The 22,954-nt window shown below is 41.7% G+C and overlaps 1 protein-coding gene across 1 annotated transcript in view; it reads right to left on the bottom strand.

The window, feature by feature from the left end:
- The window catches only part of ADCY10 (adenylate cyclase 10), a 219,639-nt gene that overhangs the window by 140,591 nt on the left and 56,094 nt on the right, over window positions 1-22,954 (bottom strand). Inside the window, exons 8-10 of the mRNA XM_081946448.1 lie at window positions 10,718-10,909; window positions 6,843-6,964; window positions 4,484-4,560 (exon numbers count right to left, since the gene is read on the bottom strand). Coding sequence (XP_081802574.1) covers window positions 4,484-4,560; window positions 6,843-6,964; window positions 10,718-10,909 — 391 coding nt within the window. The remainder of the gene's footprint in view (window positions 1-4,483; window positions 4,561-6,842; window positions 6,965-10,717; window positions 10,910-22,954) is intronic.

The raw sequence follows: 22,954 nt of genomic DNA, 5'->3' as shown, positions 1-22,954 counted from the left end.
CTAGGAGGAAAGAGCGACGGCCGGTGATGCCTATCACTGTGGCAGGAATCCACAGAGTTCCCCCGGGGTAGTTGTGGGCATATACCGAATCCCCTATGCTGAAAGTCCGAATCTTGCTTGTGGAGTCTGGGGGCAAGGAGGCAGAATAATTGGGGTGTAGCTGGTCTAAGTGGGACCTTAGCCGGTGACTCATGAGAAGCTCGGAGGGGCTTCTTCCTGGAGTGGCACTGGGTGTGATGTGCTGAATTAGCAAATAGTGGTCAACCCATGTTTGCCAATCTCCCGGGCCCATCCTAGAGAGGGCCTCTTTTGCAGATCTCACCATTCTCTCCACCTGACCATTGGAGGCCGGATGGAATGGTATGACCAGGGCATGCCTGATTCCCTGAGCTGCTAGGAAGGTCTCAAATTGCATGGCCGTGAATTGGGGCCCGTTGTCAGAGACCAAGACGTCAGGCAGGCCGTGTGTGTAGAAAAGTCTCTGTAGCACCTTGATGACTGCTTCTGCCATAGTGGAGGTCATCAGGACTACCTCTAACCATTTCAAGTAGGTGTCCACAACTAGGAGAAATGTCTGGCTGTAAACTGGGCCAGCAAAGTCAATGTGCACCCTAAACCATGCTGCTTGAGGTCACTCCCACTCCTTAGCGGGCGCCTCTGGGGGAGCTGGTCTGGACTCCTGGCATGGTGTGCAGGTAGCCATCCATTTTTCGATCTCCCTGTCCATGTTAGGCCACCACATGTAACTCCTAGCCAAAGACTTTATCCTGACAATTCCAGGATGCCCTACGTGTTATGCCTCTAATACTGCAATGTGGAGTTTGGGTGGAACAACAACACGGTCCCCTCACAGTAAACAATCATTTACAACCGATAACTCATCGCGTTTGGCAAAATACATTTTGAAATCAGCCCCAACAGGCCCCTTGGGCCACCCCCTCCATAACCAGTTCAAAATTTGCTTGATGATGGAGTCCTTTGCAGAGTGATGGGCAACGTCACTGGACGAGACAGGCCCAGTCTCAAGGCAGTCAATGAGGAGGTCTGGCAACTCGGGGGTAGGGTCAGCAAGAAGTTCAGGCAGCGGACAGTGGCTGAGAGCATCAGTGTGCCCCAAAGTGGAGCCTGGTCAGTGGATGAGACGGTAGGAGTAGGCAGCTAGGAAAATGGTCCATCTGGTCATGTGGGGTGATAATGACACTGGAGTAGGTCGGTCCCCATCCAGTAAGCCCAATAACGGCTTGTGGTCCGTAACCAGTTCGAAGTCCCGGCCATAAAGATACTCATGGAACCTCTTTACTCCAGCCACTGCACCCAAAGCCTCATGGTCCAGCTGGCTGTAGTTCTGCTCTGCGGCAGACAAGGTCCTGGAGTAAAATGCAATAGGGGCTTCAGTTCCGTTGGCCATGCGGTGGCTGAGGATGTCAAACGGGGAAGCATCGCAGGTCAGCACCAACGGCAGGGTCTGACTGTACTGTACCAGGAAGGAATCCACTGACAGGAGGTGTTTTACCACAGCAAATGCTGCAGCCTCGGCTTTGCCCCAGCACCATTTCACGTTCTTAGCCAGGAGACAGTGTAAGGGCTCAGCAATGGTGGCTTTCTGTTTTAAAAAGACATTGTAGAAATTAAGGAGCCCAAGGAACGCCTGCAGCTCGGTTTGATTGCGAGGTGTGGGGGTGTCCTGAATTGCTTTGATTTTTTGTGTGGTTGGGTGAATCCCAGAGCCGTTGATTAGGTACTCTAGAAATTCAATCCTTGGCACGTTAATTTGGTATTTCTCTTTTTTGAGACAGAGGCCTTTGTCTCTAATTCTAGCCAAAACTGTTTGGGCATGTTTTAAAAGTTGCACCTCATTTGCAGCCGATACCAAGATGTCATCGAAATAGGGGACGATTCCTGGAATCCCCTGCAAAAGCCGTTCCATGACGCTTTGGAACAGTCCAGGGGCGATACTAATGCCGAATTGCAGGCGGTGACATTTGAATGCATCCCTGTGTGTCACAATGGTTTGGGCCTCTGCCGTAGCGCCATCTACAGGCAATTGTTGGAATGCCTGCACCATGTCCAATTTAGCGAAAGTTTTTCTGGGGCCTAATGAATGGAGGTGCTGTACAATGGGTACAGGGTAGGCACTCTGTTGTAGCGCTTTATTTATTGTGCACTTATAGTCCGCACAGATGAGGACAGACCCATCAGATTTCACAGGTGTCACTATAGGGGTCTCCCAGCGTGTGTGATCAACTGGCTCTACGATTCCCTGGCCTACGAGCTTATCAATTTCCCTGTCAATTTTGGGGCAGAGAGCAAAAGGTACTCTCATGGGCTTTAGCCTTATTGGGGCTACGTTGGGGTCCAAACTAAAGGAAATAGGAGTCCCCACATACTTACCTAGACCAGTGCCGAAGACATCCTCGAACTCCTTAAAGATGGCTTCAGCACCGTTGTCTTTCAAGGCGTTGATACCGGTCACCTCTAGGCCCAGGACTTGGAACCAATCTAGCCCTAGGAGGCTCTGCAGGTTGCTGCTGACCACTGTCACTGGGAGTGTCCCGCTGAACTACTTGAACTTCACCTGGAAGGTGCCTTGGCCCATGATGGGGACCTGGTTTCCCTGGTAATCCCTGGTAAGGCAGATGTCAGGGGTGCAAAGATGCTGCTTCTTTAGGCTAGGGATAGCCTGCTTTAGGGTAGACCATGGTATGATGGTCAGTGATGACCCGGTGTCGATCTCCATTTCACATGGAGAGTCCTCGATGAGGACTGTGACCTTCAGCTTTTTTGGCTGCTTGGTGCGGACTTGGCCAATTGACATGTGGTAGGTGACTCTATTGTCACCCTCTGAGCGCTGTGGTGGCTTCTGCCAGGTGCCTTGGTTGGGCTTCTGTTGGCAGTTTGGTGCATTTCTAGGCTGCCAGGCAGTGGCAGGGAATCCACTCCAGCACACCTTGGCGATGTTCCCCTTTTGCTCCCAGCGCTGGCAGGTTGCGTTGCGGAAATGGCAAGCCGATCTGGCATGGTCTCCTCCACAGCTAGCACAAGGCGGGAGACATGATTTGAATTTGTGGGCCAGCTTGGCACGGCAACTGCACATGTGGCAGCTGTCATCTTCTTCACCTTCTGAGCTCTCGGGCTCTGTAGCCTCGCGATGTACGCGTGTACTCTTCTGCACATCTTGTGAAGCGCTTTGGTGCTGCAGAGTCTCAGTAGATTTGATGGCTGATTCAGATGCCCTGGCTTCATCCAAGGCGATCTGTAAAGTGAGGTTAGATTTCGCCATCTCAAACACTTTCCAGCCACAGTACCAGAGGAACATGTTCTTCTTGCGGCCTTCAGAAAAGCCCATGAGGTCATTTGCCTCGAGGAAGCAGTCAAATCGTAGCATGTACGAGTCCCAGTGCTCAGTGACTGGGTCATACGGAGTCGGTGGAGCATGCATTTTGGGTTCAGAGGGCATTTTGAGTTTGCCATCAAAAATGGCTGCTCGAAGCCACGCTGAGCTCCGGGCTGGATGTACTTGCTGGATTGCTATGCTCTTTTCGGTTCGCCTACTTGCCTTCCCGTCCCACCTTCGTCACCAGTGTTAGATTGCATAATGGATAGGCACACACAGGCTTAATGGTAACAACAGCTCTTTATTAAGTACAACAAGTGAGAACAATCCAGCGAAGGTTGAGTCTGACAGCAGCCCTTTTATAGGATTCGACCAATAGGATTAAACCTCTGTTCCCACCGGAACAGAGGACCTTGGTGAAAACCACTGTAGTTAGAACAAGTATCTAACGTTAGCATCATAATCTTTCTTCCAAAACCAAAACCAGCATTATCAGTAAGTTGGGAAGTCATCATTCTGAACCTCAATGGTTCTTCAAATTTTGATACACATCAGAACTAAACTTCTGGGCAAAGGCATCCTGGTTACAGAGTTTTCTATCCACAAGATCTAAATAGCTTCTGCTGCTTTGAGATGTTTTATAATAACAGCAATTATTTTTGGAGTTTGTTATAAGATGGGCCACTATATAAATGTTTTAAACAACAGCATGACAGAATTGGAAGGGACCTTGGAATCCAAACCTCTGCTCAAGCAGGAGACTCTATACCATTCCAGACAGTGGCTGCCAGTCTCATCTTTAAAACCTCCAGTGATGGAGTACCCACAACATCTGAAGGCAAGCCCTTCCACTAGTTAATTGTTCTCACTGTTAGGAAATTTCTACTTAATTCCAGGTTGCTTCTCTCCTTGATTAGTTTTCACCCATTGTTTCTTGTCCTGCCATTTGGTGCTTTGGAAATATATTTTATTTTCAATATTACATATATATGTATTATATTACTTTATTACTATCTATTTCCAGTACTATATGTACTATATTACTTTATTACTATCTATTTCCAGTACTATATGTACTATATTACTTTATTACTATCTATTTCCAGTACTTTATGTGATTGCTAACATTTATATTTATTACAACTGTACCTGTATATTCATGCCTCACACGATGACCAACCACTCCACAGAAAACTGGCCCACCAGTGACCCCAATAGAAACAATCCTACAACATAAAATGGAACAAAAGTAACTGAATGTGCAAAGAGAGCAAAAACATATCTCGAAAATGATATGCTGCACTGGACCTCTAAGCTTCTTTAGATTTCCTGGGACAATGACTTACCTGCAATTGTCTATCCAACATGAAATCTATAAAAAATTATACTTAGAATCCCAGCATCTTCATTTTGTACCATCCCTAGCTTTTGTTCCATTCCTCAAAGCCATGCCTATAGTGCATCCATTACCCATTGAGGATGCTTAGCTATGCTTGAGCTACTTTACAATTTTCTCTGATTTTGTGTGATTTTTAAGATTTTCTGTAATTTTACAAACCTTGGGTTGCCTCAGTAAAGATTTCTATAATCTTCCTTTTGTGCCAGGTGATGCAGTTTTAGTTACATAAGCAATGCACTTACAATCTGCACACAGAAGTATAACAAGTAGGAGAGATGCATCCGTTTTCTCATGCAGAAAACCTAATGGATGTTTCTTAAAAATAAATGGGTAAGATGTCACCTTAACATCTTATCTTTCTGAAGATACCCAGACCATCTTTCTCCTTCATACTATACCCTTAATACAGAAAGGAGGGCATATTCTTGGGGAAATGATGTTGATGGCAGTGGATGAATTGTCTATTTTCTTAAAATGGGAAATTTTAGTTTTAAATAAAAAGTTGCCTTGTTTTTGGAACATATAGACCATAACCACAACATGAACAAATCCCAACAACTTTTTTCTATGATGTCTTTATGATGTTTCTTCATCCTCAACTCATACCTGATGAAGTCAATAACTAAGTAATCCTAGCATAGCTCCTCTAGGGTTAGTTCTTTTTAAGAAGCAACTAACCATAGCAATTTGGATGCTAGTTAAGTCTGAAACAATTCACTGACAATTGATTGATGCAGCAAGAGGAGCGCTAATGAGTATCTGTGGCAGGATAGGGGTTCCCAATAGAAGTAGCAAATTCTACAATGATATAATTTGCTGTTGTCTCAAGGAATGGTGGATAAGACTTTATCTCAGACATAAGGAAGAGCCCTGTATAGGATTAAAATACTTTTAGCAAGTATGTAACGTATCTAAAAAGACAGTATCAAAGTCTTCAAAAAAATAGACCAAATCTCATTTGAAGGATAAAACAGTACAATTTTAAAATCCTCCTGTCACTTGGGGAATTTTTACACAACTTCTAGCTCAGCCCCTCAAACTGTTTGTAGTAGTCAGTTGCTTCCAGGGCCGGATTTTCCTATAGGCTAACTAGGCTTCAGCCTAGGTCCTCAAGATCAAGAGGGGCCTTTTATTTTTATTTATTATCTGTGCCACATTTTTTATAAAGGTTAGTACCAATTGCAACATGTTTCATTTAATATATTGATATATATCACAGTAATGATGTATTTTATTATCTCTCATGTAATTTACAAATTTAAAAATGGGAGGTGAAAGGGCCCCATAAGTAGAATAGCCTAGGGCCTCTTTTCATCTAAATCCGGCCCTGGTTGCTTCACTGCCAATATTCTTCCTCCATGGTATTTTCATCGTGGCACTTTGTTGCAGGAAGGAGGGGAAAAATATCCAGGAAGGGAAGAAGGATGAGGCAGATGTCTATCCTACAACTCTAGAGAGTACACTTCACAGTGCTATTCTTGAGTGGGCGATAAACTTGTAATTAACTGACTCAATTTCTCAAGTTAGGTCCTGCATAAGTAGGACAGAGAACAAACCATAGAATGAAAGATTGCTTATGTGTCCTAATAATTTTCCCTAAAACCTAAACCCAAGTCTTAGCTGATACAACTCTTCATGATGTTACAAATACAGGATTAGAACTAGGATGCAAACATGGCATTCCTTGATATAGAAAGCTGGAGCTTCAGCCAGTGGTGGGATTCCAAATCTTTTCCTACTGGTTTTATGAGAGAGCACTTTGTGCATGCATGCGTGCTTGCCTAGCATACACTTTGTGTGTGCGTGCAGCATGCAAAGACCGACCTCAGTGTCAGCACTGGTGAGCTGAGCTGTTTCTTAGCTCAGCTGAGGCGCAGCAATCCCCTCTGCTGGGCGAATCAGCTAAGCTAAAAAACAAGGGAATATAGGACAGGGAACGATGGAGGCGAGAGGGCGGGGCCAACCAGAGGTGGTATTTGCTGGTTCTCCAAACTAGTCAAAATTTCCACTACCAGTTCATCCGAACCAGTCCGAACCAGCTGAATACCATCTCTGGCTTGAGCACTACATGTGATATATGTTGGTGACATCACACTCTCATTTACTTACTTTACTTTCATAAGTGCTGTGGAACAAAAAACATGAATTTTATGGGCACTGTCAAGAGCATTTGTGCTTTCATCTGCTTGTTTATCACCAGGAAGACCAAAGATGCAAAGAAAAGTGCAGCCCTTTTGGGGAAGGAGAAAATAGTACATCAGCGAACACTGTTTCAAAGAATAGGTAAGTACAATTCATAAAACACATTTACTTATTTAGTGTTGCATGCTGTTTCTCAGATCAAGGTACATTATCCTATAGTAGTTTAAGTAAAATTATAATATAGCACTGTAAATTAATTATTTAATTATTAATTAAATTAATTGTCATTGATTAATGATAGCTGCTTGCAAATCCCAGAATTTCAGATTCAAAGAACAGATAGAATTGCAGAAACGTCTGGTAAAAATAAGGGTGAAGGTAACTGCTTTTATATTAACAACCAATGGTGTAAAAATGTCACTACATACACTAAAGAAATTTTGTGATGTGGACTTAGCGACTCAATTCATGACTTGCATACACTATTATTCCTCCTCCCCAAGAATGTTCTTCATTCATTCTAGTTGGGGTCTACATACCACTCCAACCTTGCATAAATAAGGCATTGCAAACCTTAACTGACCAAATCCTGTGGGCTGAACAGAGCTATCCAGACTCCCAACTCATTGTATTAGGAGATTTTAACAGTGCTAACCTAAGCTAGGAGCTGCCAAGATACATTCAGCATGTCAACTGCTTCACCAGAGGCAAGAATATTTTAGACCACTGCTATTCAACATACCAAGAACGGCTGTGGAACATTCTGATCACTGCATGATTCACCTTGTACCTGTTTATAGACAAAGACTTAAAATCATAAAACCAATAGCTAAAACAGTGAAGTCTTGGAGTGAAGAAGCAAAGCTAAAGCTACAGGCTTGCCTCAACTTCATAGACTGGAATGTTTGTGAAGTTGCCTCAGCAGACTGGGATAAACTCACTGATACTATTTACTACCAACAAAAACCTTGTTGTTGTTAGTTGTGAAGTCATGTCCAACCCCATGGACAACATTCCACCAGGCCTTCCTGTACCATCCTCTGGAGTCCATTTAAGCTCATGCCTACTGCTTCGGTAACTTCATCCAGCCACCTCATTCTCTGTTGTCTCCTTCTTCTTTTGCCCTCAATCTTTCCCAGCATCAGGCTCTTCTCCAGTGACTCCTTCCTTCTCATTAGAAGACCAAAACCTTACACATCTACAATAATAATAAACCTTGGTTCACCGCTAAGCTCAAACATCTATGCCATGGCAAAGAGGAAACCTACGGGAAATGAGATAGAATGCTGTACAATCAGGCCAGAAATGTATTACAAGGGAAGTCAGGGCAGCAAAGAGAAGCTACTCTGAAAAGCTGAGGAATCAGCTCTCCAGAAATGAACCAGCAAATGTATGGAAAAGTCTGAAAATATCACTGACTATAGCAGACCCCCCTCCTTTGCTGAAGAGAATTGGCAACTAGCAAATGAACTGAATGTGTTCTACTGTTTGAGAGGAGACCACTGTCAACTACCACTACCCTCTCCATCAGCCAAGTCTCCTAAACCTGACTCCATCCCTCTGGGGCCCCCACCTCAGGTGACCACAGTAAAAATGTGCAAGGTCTATTTCACAGACAAAAAGGTAGAAAAGCACCAGAGCCAGACAGGGTAACTCCCTCTTGCTTGAAAGTCTGTGCTGATCAACTGGCCCCCATATTCACCTGCATCTTTAATAAAGATGTGTTATGTTCCTTCTTGCATCAAATGATCTACTATCATTCCAGTGCCCAAGAAACTCTCTATCAAGGAGTTGAATGACTACAGATTGGTGGCTCTGAAATCTGTAGTTAATAAAACTTTTGAAAGGTTAGTGTTGGCCAACTGAAAGCCATCACAGATCTGCTGCTAGATTTTTTGAAATTTGTCTACCATGCAAAGAGATCAGCAGATGATGCTGTCAATAGGCATACACTACATCTTGCAACATCTAAAGAACTATGTAAAGGTTCTTTTTGTAGACTTAAGCTCTGCATTCCTGAAATCCTCCTGTCAAAACTGACTCAGATAGCTGTGCCTGACCACACTTGTAGGTGCATTATAAGCTTTCTAATGAATAGGAAGTAGCAGGTGAAGTTAAGGAAAATCATATTGAATACCCATTCAATTCGCACAAGAGCCCCGGAGCTTCGCATAATCCCTGACCTCCGGTCCTTCCGACGCGTCCTAAAAAGTTGGCTTTTCCAGCAAGCCGGCCTGGCATGTTAATTTTAACTCATTTTTAAATGCATTGTCCTATAAATTCGGTTTGGTGTTGTTGTTTTTTGGATATGTATTTAATTTCTTTTTAACTTTTGGAATGTGTGTTTTTTAATGTTGTACGCCGCCCTGAGTCCTTTGGGAGAAGGGCGGCATATAAATCCAATAAAAACAAAACAAAACAAACAAACAAACAAGAGCTCCCCAGGTCTGTGTGCTTTCTCCATTACACTTCTCTATATATACCAATGACTGCATCTTGAAAGATCCCTCTGTTAAAGTACTGAAGTTTGCAGGTGACACAACAACCATTGGTCTCATTTGAAATGCCGATGAGTCTGCATATAGACAAAAGGTAGATCAACTGTCCCTGTGGTGCAGCCAGAAAAATCTAGAGCCAAATATACTTAAAACTCTAGAAATAATAGTAGATTTTAGAAGAAGCTCTCCTATTCTACTACCTCTTACAATATTAGACAACATAGTACCAACAATAGAGATCTTCAAGTTTCTAGGTTCTATTATCTCCAAGGACTTGAAATGGACACCTAACTTTAAAATCATTATTAAAAAGGCACAACACAATGTTTTCCTGCATCAATTCAGAAAGTTCAACTTGCCCAAGGATCTGCTGATACAGTTCTACAGATGAATTACTGAATCTGTCATTTGTAGCTCAATAACTGTCTGTTTTGGGCGAGCAATCAAACAGGAAAAGTACAGACTTCAATGGCTAGTTAGGACTGCCGAAAAAACAATCACTTACAAAAAACATTTTTATTAAGTTATACAATATTATGAAATACAAAAGCAAATAAGAGTACAATGAGGGGAAAGGGAAATAGGAAAAGAAAAGTGAGAAAGGGTGGGGAAAGAAAAAGAAACATTGACTTCTGACTCTCTCTGTTACCATATAAAAGGGCATTATCAAAAACAATCACAACCAACCTGTCTCCCATTGAGGATCTATATACTGTAAAAACTAGAAAGGGGACTGAGAAAATATCTACAAACTCCTCACATCCTGGATATAATCTATTTCAACTTCTCCCCTCTGGTTGTTGCTATAGAGCACTGCATGCCAAAACAACTAGACACAAAGATTTTCCCCCTGTACCATCACTCTGCTAAACATTTAATTCCCACAGCACTGTCTCATTTCTCATCTCATCTTTCCTACTATCTTCTCCTTTTGGTATCTTATGATTTATAAATTGTTATTTGTAACTTATGATTAATGATTGTAACAATGATTTATGACCTATTACTTGCTGTTGGTATGTACACTGTGAAGCTTAGGCACCAGAAAAAAATCTTTGCATGTCACATATGGCCATAAAGAATTCTGTTCTGTTCCTTTCCACTCCCCACTCCCCACTCCCCACTCCACTCTACTCTATTTAATACATGTATTGAAAAACATAATAAAAGAAACACAGTTGAACAATAGAAACAATAGAAACCAAGAATAGCAACTGATGAAATGAAGTATTACTATGTGCATATGCTTTCCCTATTATCAGTTAGTTTTATTGAAAAGTCATTGTTTTGCTCTGTTGATACATGACATAACCTATTGATACAATACCTCCTTAGGAGACTCACTTTGTCAAACATGAAGACTTTATTAATGTTACCACTAAGGGGCAATATTGTTCCAGCGATCATAGCATTGGCATCCTGGATAGCCTTACACACATGGTTCGTATTGGCATTTTCTTCAAACTGCATATTCACAAAAACAACAGTAACAGGACGTAGCTCTGACAAATACTCCAGTGGCTGGTTATCATCTATCTAGAAAATAGTAAAAGAGCATTAACTTTTTATAGGCACTTGAGGAGAATAAAACTATATTCAAGTATCCTATCCTAAACTGAAAGTTAGCTATTTTCATAATATAGAAGTTCTTTTTAAAAATGGGTTTCAAAGTGGACATTTTATCACCAGATTATCATAATTTTTCTTACAACTATTTTCTATACTAGTTAATGAAAAAAATAAAGTTTTAATTTTAAAGACCAAGGAAAAATATTTTATCATAAAAAGCAAAAGAGGAATCGTGTAAGGTATCATTCTGTGATTTATCTATAATTTCATATGATTCTTAGTTTTAGGTTTTAGATTAGAATACCATTAGTCTTTAATGATACCAAAAATCTTAACTGTACCAAACTCCTTGTGATTTTTCAGTAAAAACTATTCTGAAGATTATTATTCAGCATCCTATTAATTAATGAGAGCAACCCTTTTGTTCCATGAATAATTTTTATGTATTTAATCAACACTCAGGAATTTACTTCCGTTTGATACTACAAATGTATTTCAAATAAATGTGTATGTATATGTACTAAATATTTGTAGTAATCTCAGCTTTAATATAATCAAATATTAATTATACTCAAATATTAATTATACTCATACATATTCTTCTATTGGTGTTTTACAATGTTGCTATATCTGAAGGAACCAGTTCGGGGGCATGGCAGGCCTGGGTCATGCCAGCAGAACTGGCATAACCCAGGCCTGAATTCCACTACCAGTTCAGCCAAACTGGGAGGAACTGGCAGAAACCTACCTCTGCTCCCAGCCCAACCCACTTCAAAGGGTGGTGGTTGTGACAAAATTAAGATGCAGGAATATAAAGTATGTTCACCACCTTGAGATGGATGAATGGACATCCTAGTAAAGTATTAAAATACTAATTCATTAAAATGTTTACTTAAATAAAATATGGAATAAAATACAGATGCAATACACTAAAATAATAACATTCCATTATAGAGTACTTTGAGTATAATTGATGATACTTACTTAATAACTAATATAATAATAATGACTTGAACTGTTAAGTTTTTACCAGTCCTAGACTGTGAATTGAATTGAAGATTAAATAATAACAATAACAAATAACTAATCATAATCATAATCATCAGGACCTGATCCTGCCTTCCTGACACCAAACGGGCAGTTGAGATGCATTCCTTCCCCCACCCCATACCCGAACCTGCCTTCCTGACACCAAACAGGCAGTGGGCTGCTGTGGCTGAGCCTGGACGGCTATCAAGTGTGGTCCCTATGGTTATGGGATTACTATCTTCAGATCAGTAGTGGTTCAGTCACCGTGAACCAACCAAGACACTTACCATCACCAATGATGATAAGAAATCAACAAAATTCCACACTGGATCAGTCATCACCTGGGTCAATAAGGGCCACATCAGATGCTATGGCTCCTGGACATCTGTCAAAAAATGGGCTACAGGGCTCAGTTGTTACTGCTACCGCAAAACGACTGGAACAAAAGTACAAAACTTGGACAACCAAAGAAAATTGAGAAATCTTCAAATGTTACTACCAAGCAAAACTAACAACCAGGGGATTTTAAAAAAATGATGTGAATGTGGAAGGAAAACATCCAAAAAGTGATGTAATTGAACAAAGATTAATAGATCAAAGACATTTCATCATCCATAATCGACTTTTCACAGATGCAGAATGCAACATCTAGAAATATTGGCTAAAAAGAAAATATGTAATGATGAACAAGCTGAAGAAACTGTTCCAACACCTGAACAAACTGACCAGCCAGTGGAAGAAGCTAACATACAGGATAAAGTTCTTCCTGTGCAACAACTCGAAAGTGTAGAGCTAAGTAATCTAGCAAAATTGCTGAAAGAAAAGATTGAAAACCACATCAAAAAAACCATAGAAAGAAAAAGACTGCCTGCCATTCGTGAACTGCATAGCAACTGAGTGAAAGATCTGTTAACTGCCGTGAACAACATTTTATCTTCCATCCTATCTACCACACTATTTGAAACCAATCAACTAATGTATAGCACAGCTACCATTTTAACTGCAGAACTGGGTTATAAAATGCCAAAAAAGAAACCCACTGGAACACCAAAATGGAAAATTCAACTTGAAAATAAAATTAAAAAACTACGAGGAGATATCAGCAATTTGAAGTACTTGAAAGAGGGAAAACTAAAGAACAAAAAGCTGAAAAATAGTTGACAAAAAAAATACAACCTGGAGGAAAAAACAATAACGAAATCATGGAAGAACTAAAACCACGTGTAATAGCAACAGCAAAGAAAATTGAAAGATATGAAGGACAAATAAAACACTATCGTGAAAATGTCCAGTTCAGAAGAAACCAACACCTCTTCTACCTGTCACTTGATGAAAGTCAAGTTCAAACTTAGCTTTGAAGTTTTGGAAAGAATGGTGGGAAAACCCAGTGGAATGCAAAAAAAAATCCCTCCTAGATCAAAGATATTCAAAAACAATACAAAATAAAATGGAAAATACTATAACAACAACGGATATGGTTGCAAAACAAGTACCACAACAAAAAAGTTTAAATGGATCTTTTATTTTTATTTTTTTTAGATGGTGGGATTATTTTTCCCCTCCTTTTTCTTTTTCTCTTTCTTTGGCAGACATTTCTTTTGCTCTTGTTGTTAGAGTTTTGACTGGGATAAAGCCTGTGTCAGGCCTGCAGCCATATTCCTTTTGGATCTTTGGCCTGCCACACTTTCTATTATTCTACTATGCCTTTTCTATTGTGGGAAAATGGAAGGGGGGATTGTACAGAGTTAAATGTAGCCAAAATAAAATTCATTTCTACAAAGCCAAGGTCATTCTTTGTCTCTATACCTATGCACCTGACCAGAACTGGATGTGTGAAACTGCCAGCATGGCAATGGAAGATTGAACCATGCATTGGACTTGTGGATGTGGGGGAAAGATCCTGAACTTTCAACTGGGTGGGGAAAACTGGGAAGCTTTCAGATTTGGGTTTTCCCAGATGTGCCAATATGGCTCTCTTAATAAATTGGAACTTTGAGCAATAATTTGCCTTGGAGTCTGATTTAATTTTGGATGCTATTTGGAACCCTGACAGCCTGATTGGTAAAGTGTTGGATTTATAAAGCATAGAATTTTATTTATTTTATTTTCTTCTCTCTTTTTTTGAGATATGAAGTCTTTTTTTCCTTCCTCATTAATCTTTGACTCTCTTTTGGATTACTTTTGGGTTTGTTCTCTCTTTTTTGTGTATATTTTTGCCAATAATTATTAATGGATTAAGGTGAGAAGAAACTGAAGAAGAAAATTGTTGTATTTGGACTTCATTTCTTTTTTTCTTTCTTTAGTTACAATATTTTTTTGTTTCTCTTTCTTTTTCTTCTCCTGTTTTTTCATCTCTTTTCCTTTTCCTTTTCTGGAGAGCAGTTTTTCTTTCCTCTCCACTCTTTTTGGGGTTTTTCTTTTTAACCTTTTGACATTGTCCTCCCAATGGGCTGGATTAAATAGCTGGATGACAACTATATTGGAGTATAAATCAGATGGATTATAAATTGCAAGATAACTACAAGAAAACACAAGATGAAGAAAACAACAGCACATACATCTTCAACTCCTGCTTCGATTGCTAGCCCAATGACACAGAGGACACTGGATACCATGGCATTACAAGAGAAAACCAATACTATGTAACAGGAGCTTTAAAAAGATGATAAAAGTGTTACATGAAGACTTCATAGAAAAGATACGCAACTTGGGCGAGAGAATGGGAAAAGTGGAAGAGGAATTGAAAGATGTTAAAGGGATGATGGAAAAAATGAGCAAAAAATACAAAAGGTGGAAGAAAAAGCAGAGTCAACAAAGAGTGAAAGAGTTAGACAATAGATTAATGGCAACAGGTAGAAATCAGGAAAAACAGGGAAAAACAATTATCTCTTTAAAAATGGATAGCGCAGATCATTATCTCAGATTTCAAAATACGGAAGAGGAGAAAGGGAAGAACCTAACTGAGATAATGGCAGAGTGTTTGGCAGAAGTAACTTCCCATAACATACATAATTTCCATAGGGAAGTTCATGTAAGATTCACCAAGAAAGCAATAAGAACAGAGATTCTGCAGATAGCAAGAAATAATCCAATAAAATATAAAGACAGAGAAATAGTGGTATTGAAACAGATCCCAAGAGAGTTAGAGATTTGAGAAAAGAGTATCAATTTTTGACAAAAAGGTTGATCAAAAAAGAAGTTTTAGATGGTTAATACCGGAAGGAATATTGGTGAACTGGCAGGAACAAAGACGTAGATTAGACTCATTAGACAAAGTGGAATTATTTTACAATCAATACTTGGGATCTCAAGAGGAAGAGAGATTGAGGGAGGAAACAGAGATTAAAAATCAGGAGGAATCTATGGAAGAAAAAGATTAACAAACAAGAGAGATGCAAAAAGAATGAGAGGAAAGAACAATAAGAAAAGGGTCAAGAGCAAAGGATGTCAAAGATCAGAGAGAGCCAAGAATGACTAGATCAGCAAAATCTATTAACAAGTAAATTATGGAAGAAGAAATAAAAGTCATATCTGTTCTGACCCCACTTCATCCAGCAATAAACATCAACACAGGCTTGGCTGTTTGCCACTCTCTTTAATCACAAAAATTACAACTCTGTTGGCTGCAAGCCCAAGCAAGAAATACATACATGAATAGTTAGCAGCAACCCAAATCAAACAGAACAGACAGACAGATGATCCTTCTTAATACTGTTAAGAGTGGTTGATTCCTGCAACCTTCCTCTCCCAAGTCCCATCTTATATACGTTCTTGAGAGGAGCCACGCCCAAACCACTGAGCTTCATTATCTTTTATGAGCTTGTTTCCGGAGCAGCTGTTGCCTTCGTTTCTCCACCCTTCTTTGCCAGGCATCAGAGACCAACTCCCTCTGATCCTCCCCACTGCTCCATGCCTCAGGCACCTCCTGGTGGCCAACCAGCCTCTCTGGTCCCTGCTCTGCTTCTGAACCCTGCCCAGGGTCCTCCACCTCCTCCATAGCCAACTCCCAGGGTTCATCGCTATCGGAGTCGCTCAGCAGTTGCAAAGGATCCTGCTGGGTCACAACAATATCGATAAATATAAATGGACTAAATTTGACAATAAAAAGGGAAATACTTTTTCCCAAATTGGATAAATTAAAGATGGATATAATATGCTTAAAAGAAGTTCACGTTAGAAAACAAAACTTTTTGAAATATTCAAAACTGGGAGAATTATATACTGCATTGACACACAAAAGTAAAAGAGCTGTAACATTATACATTAAAAAGACTATAGAATCTAAACAAATTTTTGCTGATGAAGAAGGAAGGATTTTAATGGTGGAAGTAACATTAAACAATAAACAAATCTTGTTGGTGGCAATATATGCACCTAATAATAACCAGGAAGATTTTTATAGAAGATTACACAGGAAAATAATAGAATTTGAATATGATTGGTGATTTCAATGCAGAAACAGATGCAGATTTGGATTATAAAACCACAAAGAAAAATGAGAAGTTGAGGAATTAAGTCTCCAAGCACTTGGAGAGGATGATATCTGAAAGAAAATTGATACACATTTATTCAAATAGACATATGTCATGGTCCAGAATAGATATGATGTAGATGTCAACAGATATATTAGCTAATGTTCAAGATATAAACATTGAAGTAAGCACATGGGCAGATCACAATCACAATGATTTGGAAGGGACGGAAGAAAAGATTAAGATGGACATTAAATCAAACAATATTAATTGAAAAGGAGTTTCAATAGTATAAGGAGAAGGACTTGACTTTATTCTTTAGAGAAAATAAAAAAGAAGTTACCTCACTACAAAATGTGCAGTGCAATGCATATATACAAGGGTTGGCAATGACTTATCTGGGAAAAAAGAATAAAAAGAAAAGACAAATTCAAAAAGAATTGGAAGGAGAGTATAAGAAGTTAGAGATGGAATTATAGAAGGATACATGAAGCAAAAGGATTAAAAATCAAATGGATTTCAAAAAACATAAATTGCATTTAATTGAAGGGAATTTGGCATGTAAAATAAAAACTTCTAGGCAAAATTTCTTTAATTCTTCAATTAAAGTTGCAAATAAACCAGGAAGATGGTTAGCATACAAAATGAAAAGAGAGAGAGAGAAAGCTAATTAGTCAACTGATGGATGAGGAAGGAACAATATGTTATCGAAATGAGGAAAAGAAAAGAATTGTGCAGAAATATTATGAGCAGTTATACAAACAAGAGGAAGTATCTGAAGAAAAGATAAAACAATATCTGTTTTGTTTTGGGACTGACTGACTGACCAACCACTCTCTTTTAGCACAACCTACCTCACAAAACAATTGTGGGAAAATAGGAAGAGAGGGTATTATGTGTTTGCTGCCTTGATTAGTTATAAAATATAATAAAAGTGAGATCATAAATAAATAAATAAATAAATAATAAATAAATAAATAAATAAATAAATAAATAAATAAATAAATAAATAAATAATAAATAAATAAATAAATAAATAAATAGCATAGTACAAGAGTTATCTCTAAATCAGAACTGAAGAAGCTTCTTGGATGAGAAGTGAAACATCTTCAAGGAAAAACAAAGTCCAGTTGACTTTTGAAAAGAACCTTTGGGACAACCATGATCTGAATGACTGAGAATCTCTATAGACAATGATCTCTAAGATGTTGTAAAAATAAATGAGTTCCACTTTAGCTTGCACATGCCCATTTAATCCCTATATCCAGATCAGACCAAGCACAAATGTCACTCAGTTCAGCCAGCAAAAATGCAGCTTAATGCTTATTTATTAAACTTCCACAAGTATAAAAAATAAAATGGAACAAAAAGCAGGAAAAAACAAATAGAAAAAGAACAGGAAGTGAACAACAGGAAAGTCATCCTGACAGCAACTGGAAAACTCTGCAACAAGTGGGGGATCAAACAGGTTCCTGACCAGTGGTGGGATTCAAAAAATTTTACTACCAGTTCTGCGGACAGGGTGTGGCTTGGTGGGCATGGAAGGGGAAGGATACTGTAAAATCTCCATTTCCACCCCACTCCAGGCCAGTGACGTGCGGTGAGGGTTATGGCTGGGGAGGCTGGTGACGTCATCAGGAAGGCGGGGAATGGGACCACGTGTGCAGACCACGTGTGCAGACCACGTGGTCTCGTTCTCCGCCTTCCTGAGTGAACATTAAGGGGACCGCGGCGTAGCATTACTTCCTCCACCGGCACCAGTCCCTTTCACCCCGCTCAAGCCTTGCCGCCTGCAGCCACCACCCGCCCTCGCTGCTCCTTTCGTTGCTTGCCCGCCCGCCTCTAAGGCACGCCAAAGCCTCCTTCGTCCCCCCCCAGCGCGCGCCCTTTTTATTTCCCGCGACACCACCCCCCCATTTCGGGAAAGCTTTCCCCATTGCCTGGGGGGTGAGGGGGGCGGCTCCTCTCCCCCCACTCCCTCCGTCCCTGCCTCTCTCCTCAGCCCCAAAGCTCCGTCCGCGCGACTCACTTCCAAGGCGATGGCTGCTCCATCCCGCTCCGGCTCTGGAAGCGACCGAAGATCAGGCTGCGTCGCTCGCTCGCTCGCCGGACTGCTTCGGCGCCATTCTGGCTACCTTCGTCCATCCGCGCCCGGGAGATGCGGAAGCAGTCCGGTGGACGAGTGACCGAAGATCTCGCTGCCTCGCTCGCTGCCTCGCTCGCTGCCTCGCTCGCTGCCTCGCTCGCTGCCTCGCTCGCTGCCTTGCTCGCTCGCTCGCCGGACTGCTTCGGCGCCATTCTGGCTACCTTCGTCCATCCGCGCCCGGGAGACGCGGAGGGAGAAATGTTGTCGGCGCCTCCAGATGACGAACCAGTCGCTTGTTTTCGTCATCGGGAGGCTGATAACATTTCTGCCTCCACGTCTCCCGGGCGCGGATGGACGAAGGTAGCCAGAATGGCGCCGAAGCAGTCCGGCGAGCGAGCGAGCGAGCGAGGCAGCGAGATCTTCGGTCACTCGTCCACCGGACTGCTTCCGCATCTCCCGGGCACGGATGGACGAAGGTAGCCAGAATGGCGCCGAAGCAGTCCGGCGAGCGAGCGAGCGAGGCAGCGAGATCTTCGGTCACTCGTCCACCGGACTGCTTCCGCATCTCCCGGGCGCGGATGGACGAAGGTAGCCAGAATGGTGCCAAGGCAGTCCGGTGGACGAGTGACCGAAGATCTCGCTGCCTCGCTCGCTCACCGGACTGCTTTGGCGCCATTCTGGCTACCTTCGTCCATCCGCGCCCGGGAGACGCGGAGGCAGAAATGTTGTCGGCCTCCCGATGACGAAAGCAAGCGACTGGTTCGTCATCTGGAGGCGCTGACAACATTTCTCCCTCCGCGTCTCCCGGGCGCGGCCGGACGGATGTATATAATATTATATATAGTATATAATATTATATACTATTATTCCATGAAGAGAGGTGAGGCCCTGCCTCCCTTGCCTCTACTGACCACACGTCACTGCTCCAGGCCAAGGATACTGTAAAATCTCCATTTCCACCCTGCTCCAGGAAAAGGATACTGTAAAATCTCCATTTCCACCATGTTCCAGGGCAAGGATACTGTAAAATCTCCATTTCCACCCCGCTCTAGGGCAAGGATACTGTAAAATCTCCATTTCCACCCCGCTCCAGGACAAGGATACTGTAAAATCTCCATTTCCACATATAATGATGCAGTCTATAGTAGCATGGGGATCACCCCATTCAAGATAGCCACAGTCATAGAATTTGTCCTCATGCTACTCACCGTGATACAAAAAAGATGCTGAGGCCCTAGAAAAAGTACAGAGGAGAGCAACAAAGGTGATAGAGGGTCTATATGATGAAGGGTTAAGAAAACTAGGTATGTCTAACTAATGAAGAGAAGACTATGAGTACATGAAGGACTGCTACAGAGAGGTGGGGGTTGACTTATTCTGCAAAGCACCTGAGGACAAGGAACAATGAGTAGAGAGATTAGATTATAGAGATCCAATCCGAAACTAATGAGAAATTTCCTAATGGTAACAGGGGTGCAGTGACGTGCGGTGAGGTTTATGGCTGGTGAGGCACTGACGTCATCACAATCTTTTTATTAAAATGCCTTTGTAATACAGGGGGTTTTAATAAAAGGATCTGTGCCATTTTGTCCCGTCCTTGCGTATTTTGAAGGGGTGGCGGGCAAGAGCGTATCTCCAAGGACCATATGCAGTTACCACCAGTGGCCAACAACAAAAAAAGAGATTTGAGGGGGAGCAAGGAGCCGAGAAGTTCCTTGTGTTTTCTACAAGGGGGGACAGTCCCTCCAAGGGTAGGGAAAGAGAGAGATGATGATGATGATGACGATAATGACAATTAAGTATCAAAAACCTTTTGAGTTTGACAATATAATTCACGCTAGACTCAGGTCAGTGTGAGCCGCGGTCCCATTCCCCTCTTTCCTGAGCCAACATGAAGGGGACAGTGGCTCGCGCTGACCTGAGTCTAGTGCTGAGGAGTCTCCTGCACAGCATGGCTCTTCTCCACAGCGCAGCAGAAGGTCCCCCGCCACCGTGATCCTGGGGTATTTGGCTTGCACGCGCAAGAAAGAGATGAAAGAGAAAAGGGGAGAAAGAGAGAGAGAAAAAAAAATGAAAGAGAGCTGGAAGGAGAGAATGGGAGAGAGGGAAAAGAGAGGGAAACAAATTAGAGAGAGAAGGGGGAGAGGGAGAGAGAAATGAAAGAGAGCTGAAGGGAGAGAATGAGAGAGAGAGAAAAGAGAGGGAAGCAAATCAGCGCTAAAAGCCACCCCCGTCCTCCCTCCCTTCCTCTCCACAACCTTCCCCCCGAAAGCTTTTTCCCAAATAATACCAGCAGCCATTTCATCTCCACAAAAGTAGATACATAAACACACGTGTACGCGCCACACACACACACACACACACACACACACACATGCACACCAAACAAAAAACTAAAATAAAATAAAAAATTGCAGAAATGGAGAAAGGAGTGAGACATCCAGAAAATAAAAGAAGCAAGAAGCTGGCTCATCCTGTAAAAAGGGAAATCAATGAAGAGATGAAGGTACATCTCTGTGCTCCCCTTTATTATCACTGTATCGCAAGTGAGAAGGGAAGAAAAAAGGAAGAGTTGAGTCACAGGAAGAATGAGCGCCCTCTACTATGAGGCAGGAGAACTGCGTGCCTCACCTACCTTGGGATTTTTTAGGCTTTTAACCCTTGCTTAACTCTGCTCGAGCGATCATAAAACACCTAAAAAGTCAGATTAGATGAGGCATGCAGTTCTCCTGCCTCATAGTAGAGGGCGCTTTTTAGAGGGTTTTTTAAACAGTTAGGCAGTCATTCACGGTGAGGCAACAGCTAGCTAGCCTCACCTCAGCACTTGCCTTTTCCCTTTTACATTTTTTTTCTTTTCATGATGAGAGCGGTGAGGCTGTGCCTCCCCTGCCTCCCCTGACTGCACGTCACTGCAGGGGTGGGTTACAAATTTTTTACTATCAGTTTGGTGGGCGTGGATAGAGGGGAGGGCATGTGACTGAGTGGGTGTGGTCAACTTGACATCACTCACACACACTCAGTCACATAACACCCCCCCCACCAAGCCATGCCTATCGAAACAGTGGCAAAAAGTTTTGACAGGGAGGGGCCTCCAGTCTCACTGGAGCTAAGGGAGCATCTGCAAACTACCCAGTAAGAAAAAAAAAGTTTTTGTCCTTCCTGGCCTCCAGGAACACTGCAGCCTTCAGCAGGGCTGAGAGAAGGCAAAGTTGCCCCCGTTTTTGCAAACAATGGGCAGAAAATGGCAGGTTTTTGAAAGAACAAAGATAGTTTTGCCTTCCCCCAGCCCTGCTGAGGCAATGCAGAGGGAAGGCAAAAACGCCTGCATTTTTGCGAAAAATTGCCCTTTTTGCCTATTTTTCATAAGATGGGGGAATTTTTGCCTTCCCCCAGCATTGCTGAAGCCTGCAGAGTGCTTCTGAAGGCTGAGGGGAGGCAAAAACACCTCCTTTTTGCAAAAAACAGCCCGTCTCTGAGACCTCTATGGGAATCTTTCCGATTGAACTCCAGAGAACCGGGGACGTACTACCTCTCTCAAGCCTTTTGGGGTTTCCCCCACCCTCCAGGCCAGTCACACACCGGTCCAAAAGCCTTTGCCCACCAGTCTTTGCCAAGAGTGAGTCCTCCCTCTCTTTGTGCCCTTTCTTTTTGTTCTTTACCTAGTTCCTTCAGTTCTTTCTCCTTCTCTTCTTGCAATTTTGTTTCTCTTTCCTCTATCAATCTCTCTTCTTGTAGTCCAAAATATTGTTCATATAATAATTCTGCTTTCTCTATTGTATCCAGCCTGTGTCTTTGTTCCTGCCAAGTTACTAGTATCCCTTCTGGTATTAACCATCTGAAATTGACTCCTTTTTTATTAGGTCTTTGGTCAGGAATTGATATTCTCTTCTTAGATCATGCACCCTTCTTGTTTTAGGACTACTATTTCTCTAGATTTATATTTTATCATAGTATTTCTTGCAGCCTGCAAGATCTCTGTTCTCAATGTTTGCTCAGTAAACCTTACATGTACCTCTCTGGAAAATTTATTTTTTATAGCGTGCCTTGTGTGGACCCTATATATTTCATCAATCCCACTTGGTACTTTTCCCTTGCTTTCTTCCAGTTCATCCGCTAAAATCTCTGCAATTTTTTCTGCTAGGTTCTCTCCCTTTTCCTCTTCAATATTTTGAAATCTTAGATAAAAATGAGCCTTGTCCATTTCCCAAGAAATATTTATCTTGATTTTTATCTGTTATTGCCAATGTATAGTCCATCTCCTCCACTTTCTTCTCTGTTGTTTCCATCTTTTCCTCCACTTTCTGCAGTCTTCACTCGTTTTTTTTCCATTATCTCTTTAACCTCTTTCAGATATTCATCCACTTTATTCATTCTTTCTTTGAGGTCTTCATGCATAGCCTGTAACATACTCTTTAACTCCATACT

This window comes from Natrix helvetica (assembly GCF_964273705.1).
Source record: "Natrix helvetica genome assembly, chromosome: 3".
Classification (NCBI taxonomy): Eukaryota; Metazoa; Chordata; class Lepidosauria; order Squamata; family Natricidae; genus Natrix; species Natrix helvetica.
Note: the sequence above shows the minus strand (reverse complement) of the source record. Positions and strands in the feature narration are given on the sequence as shown.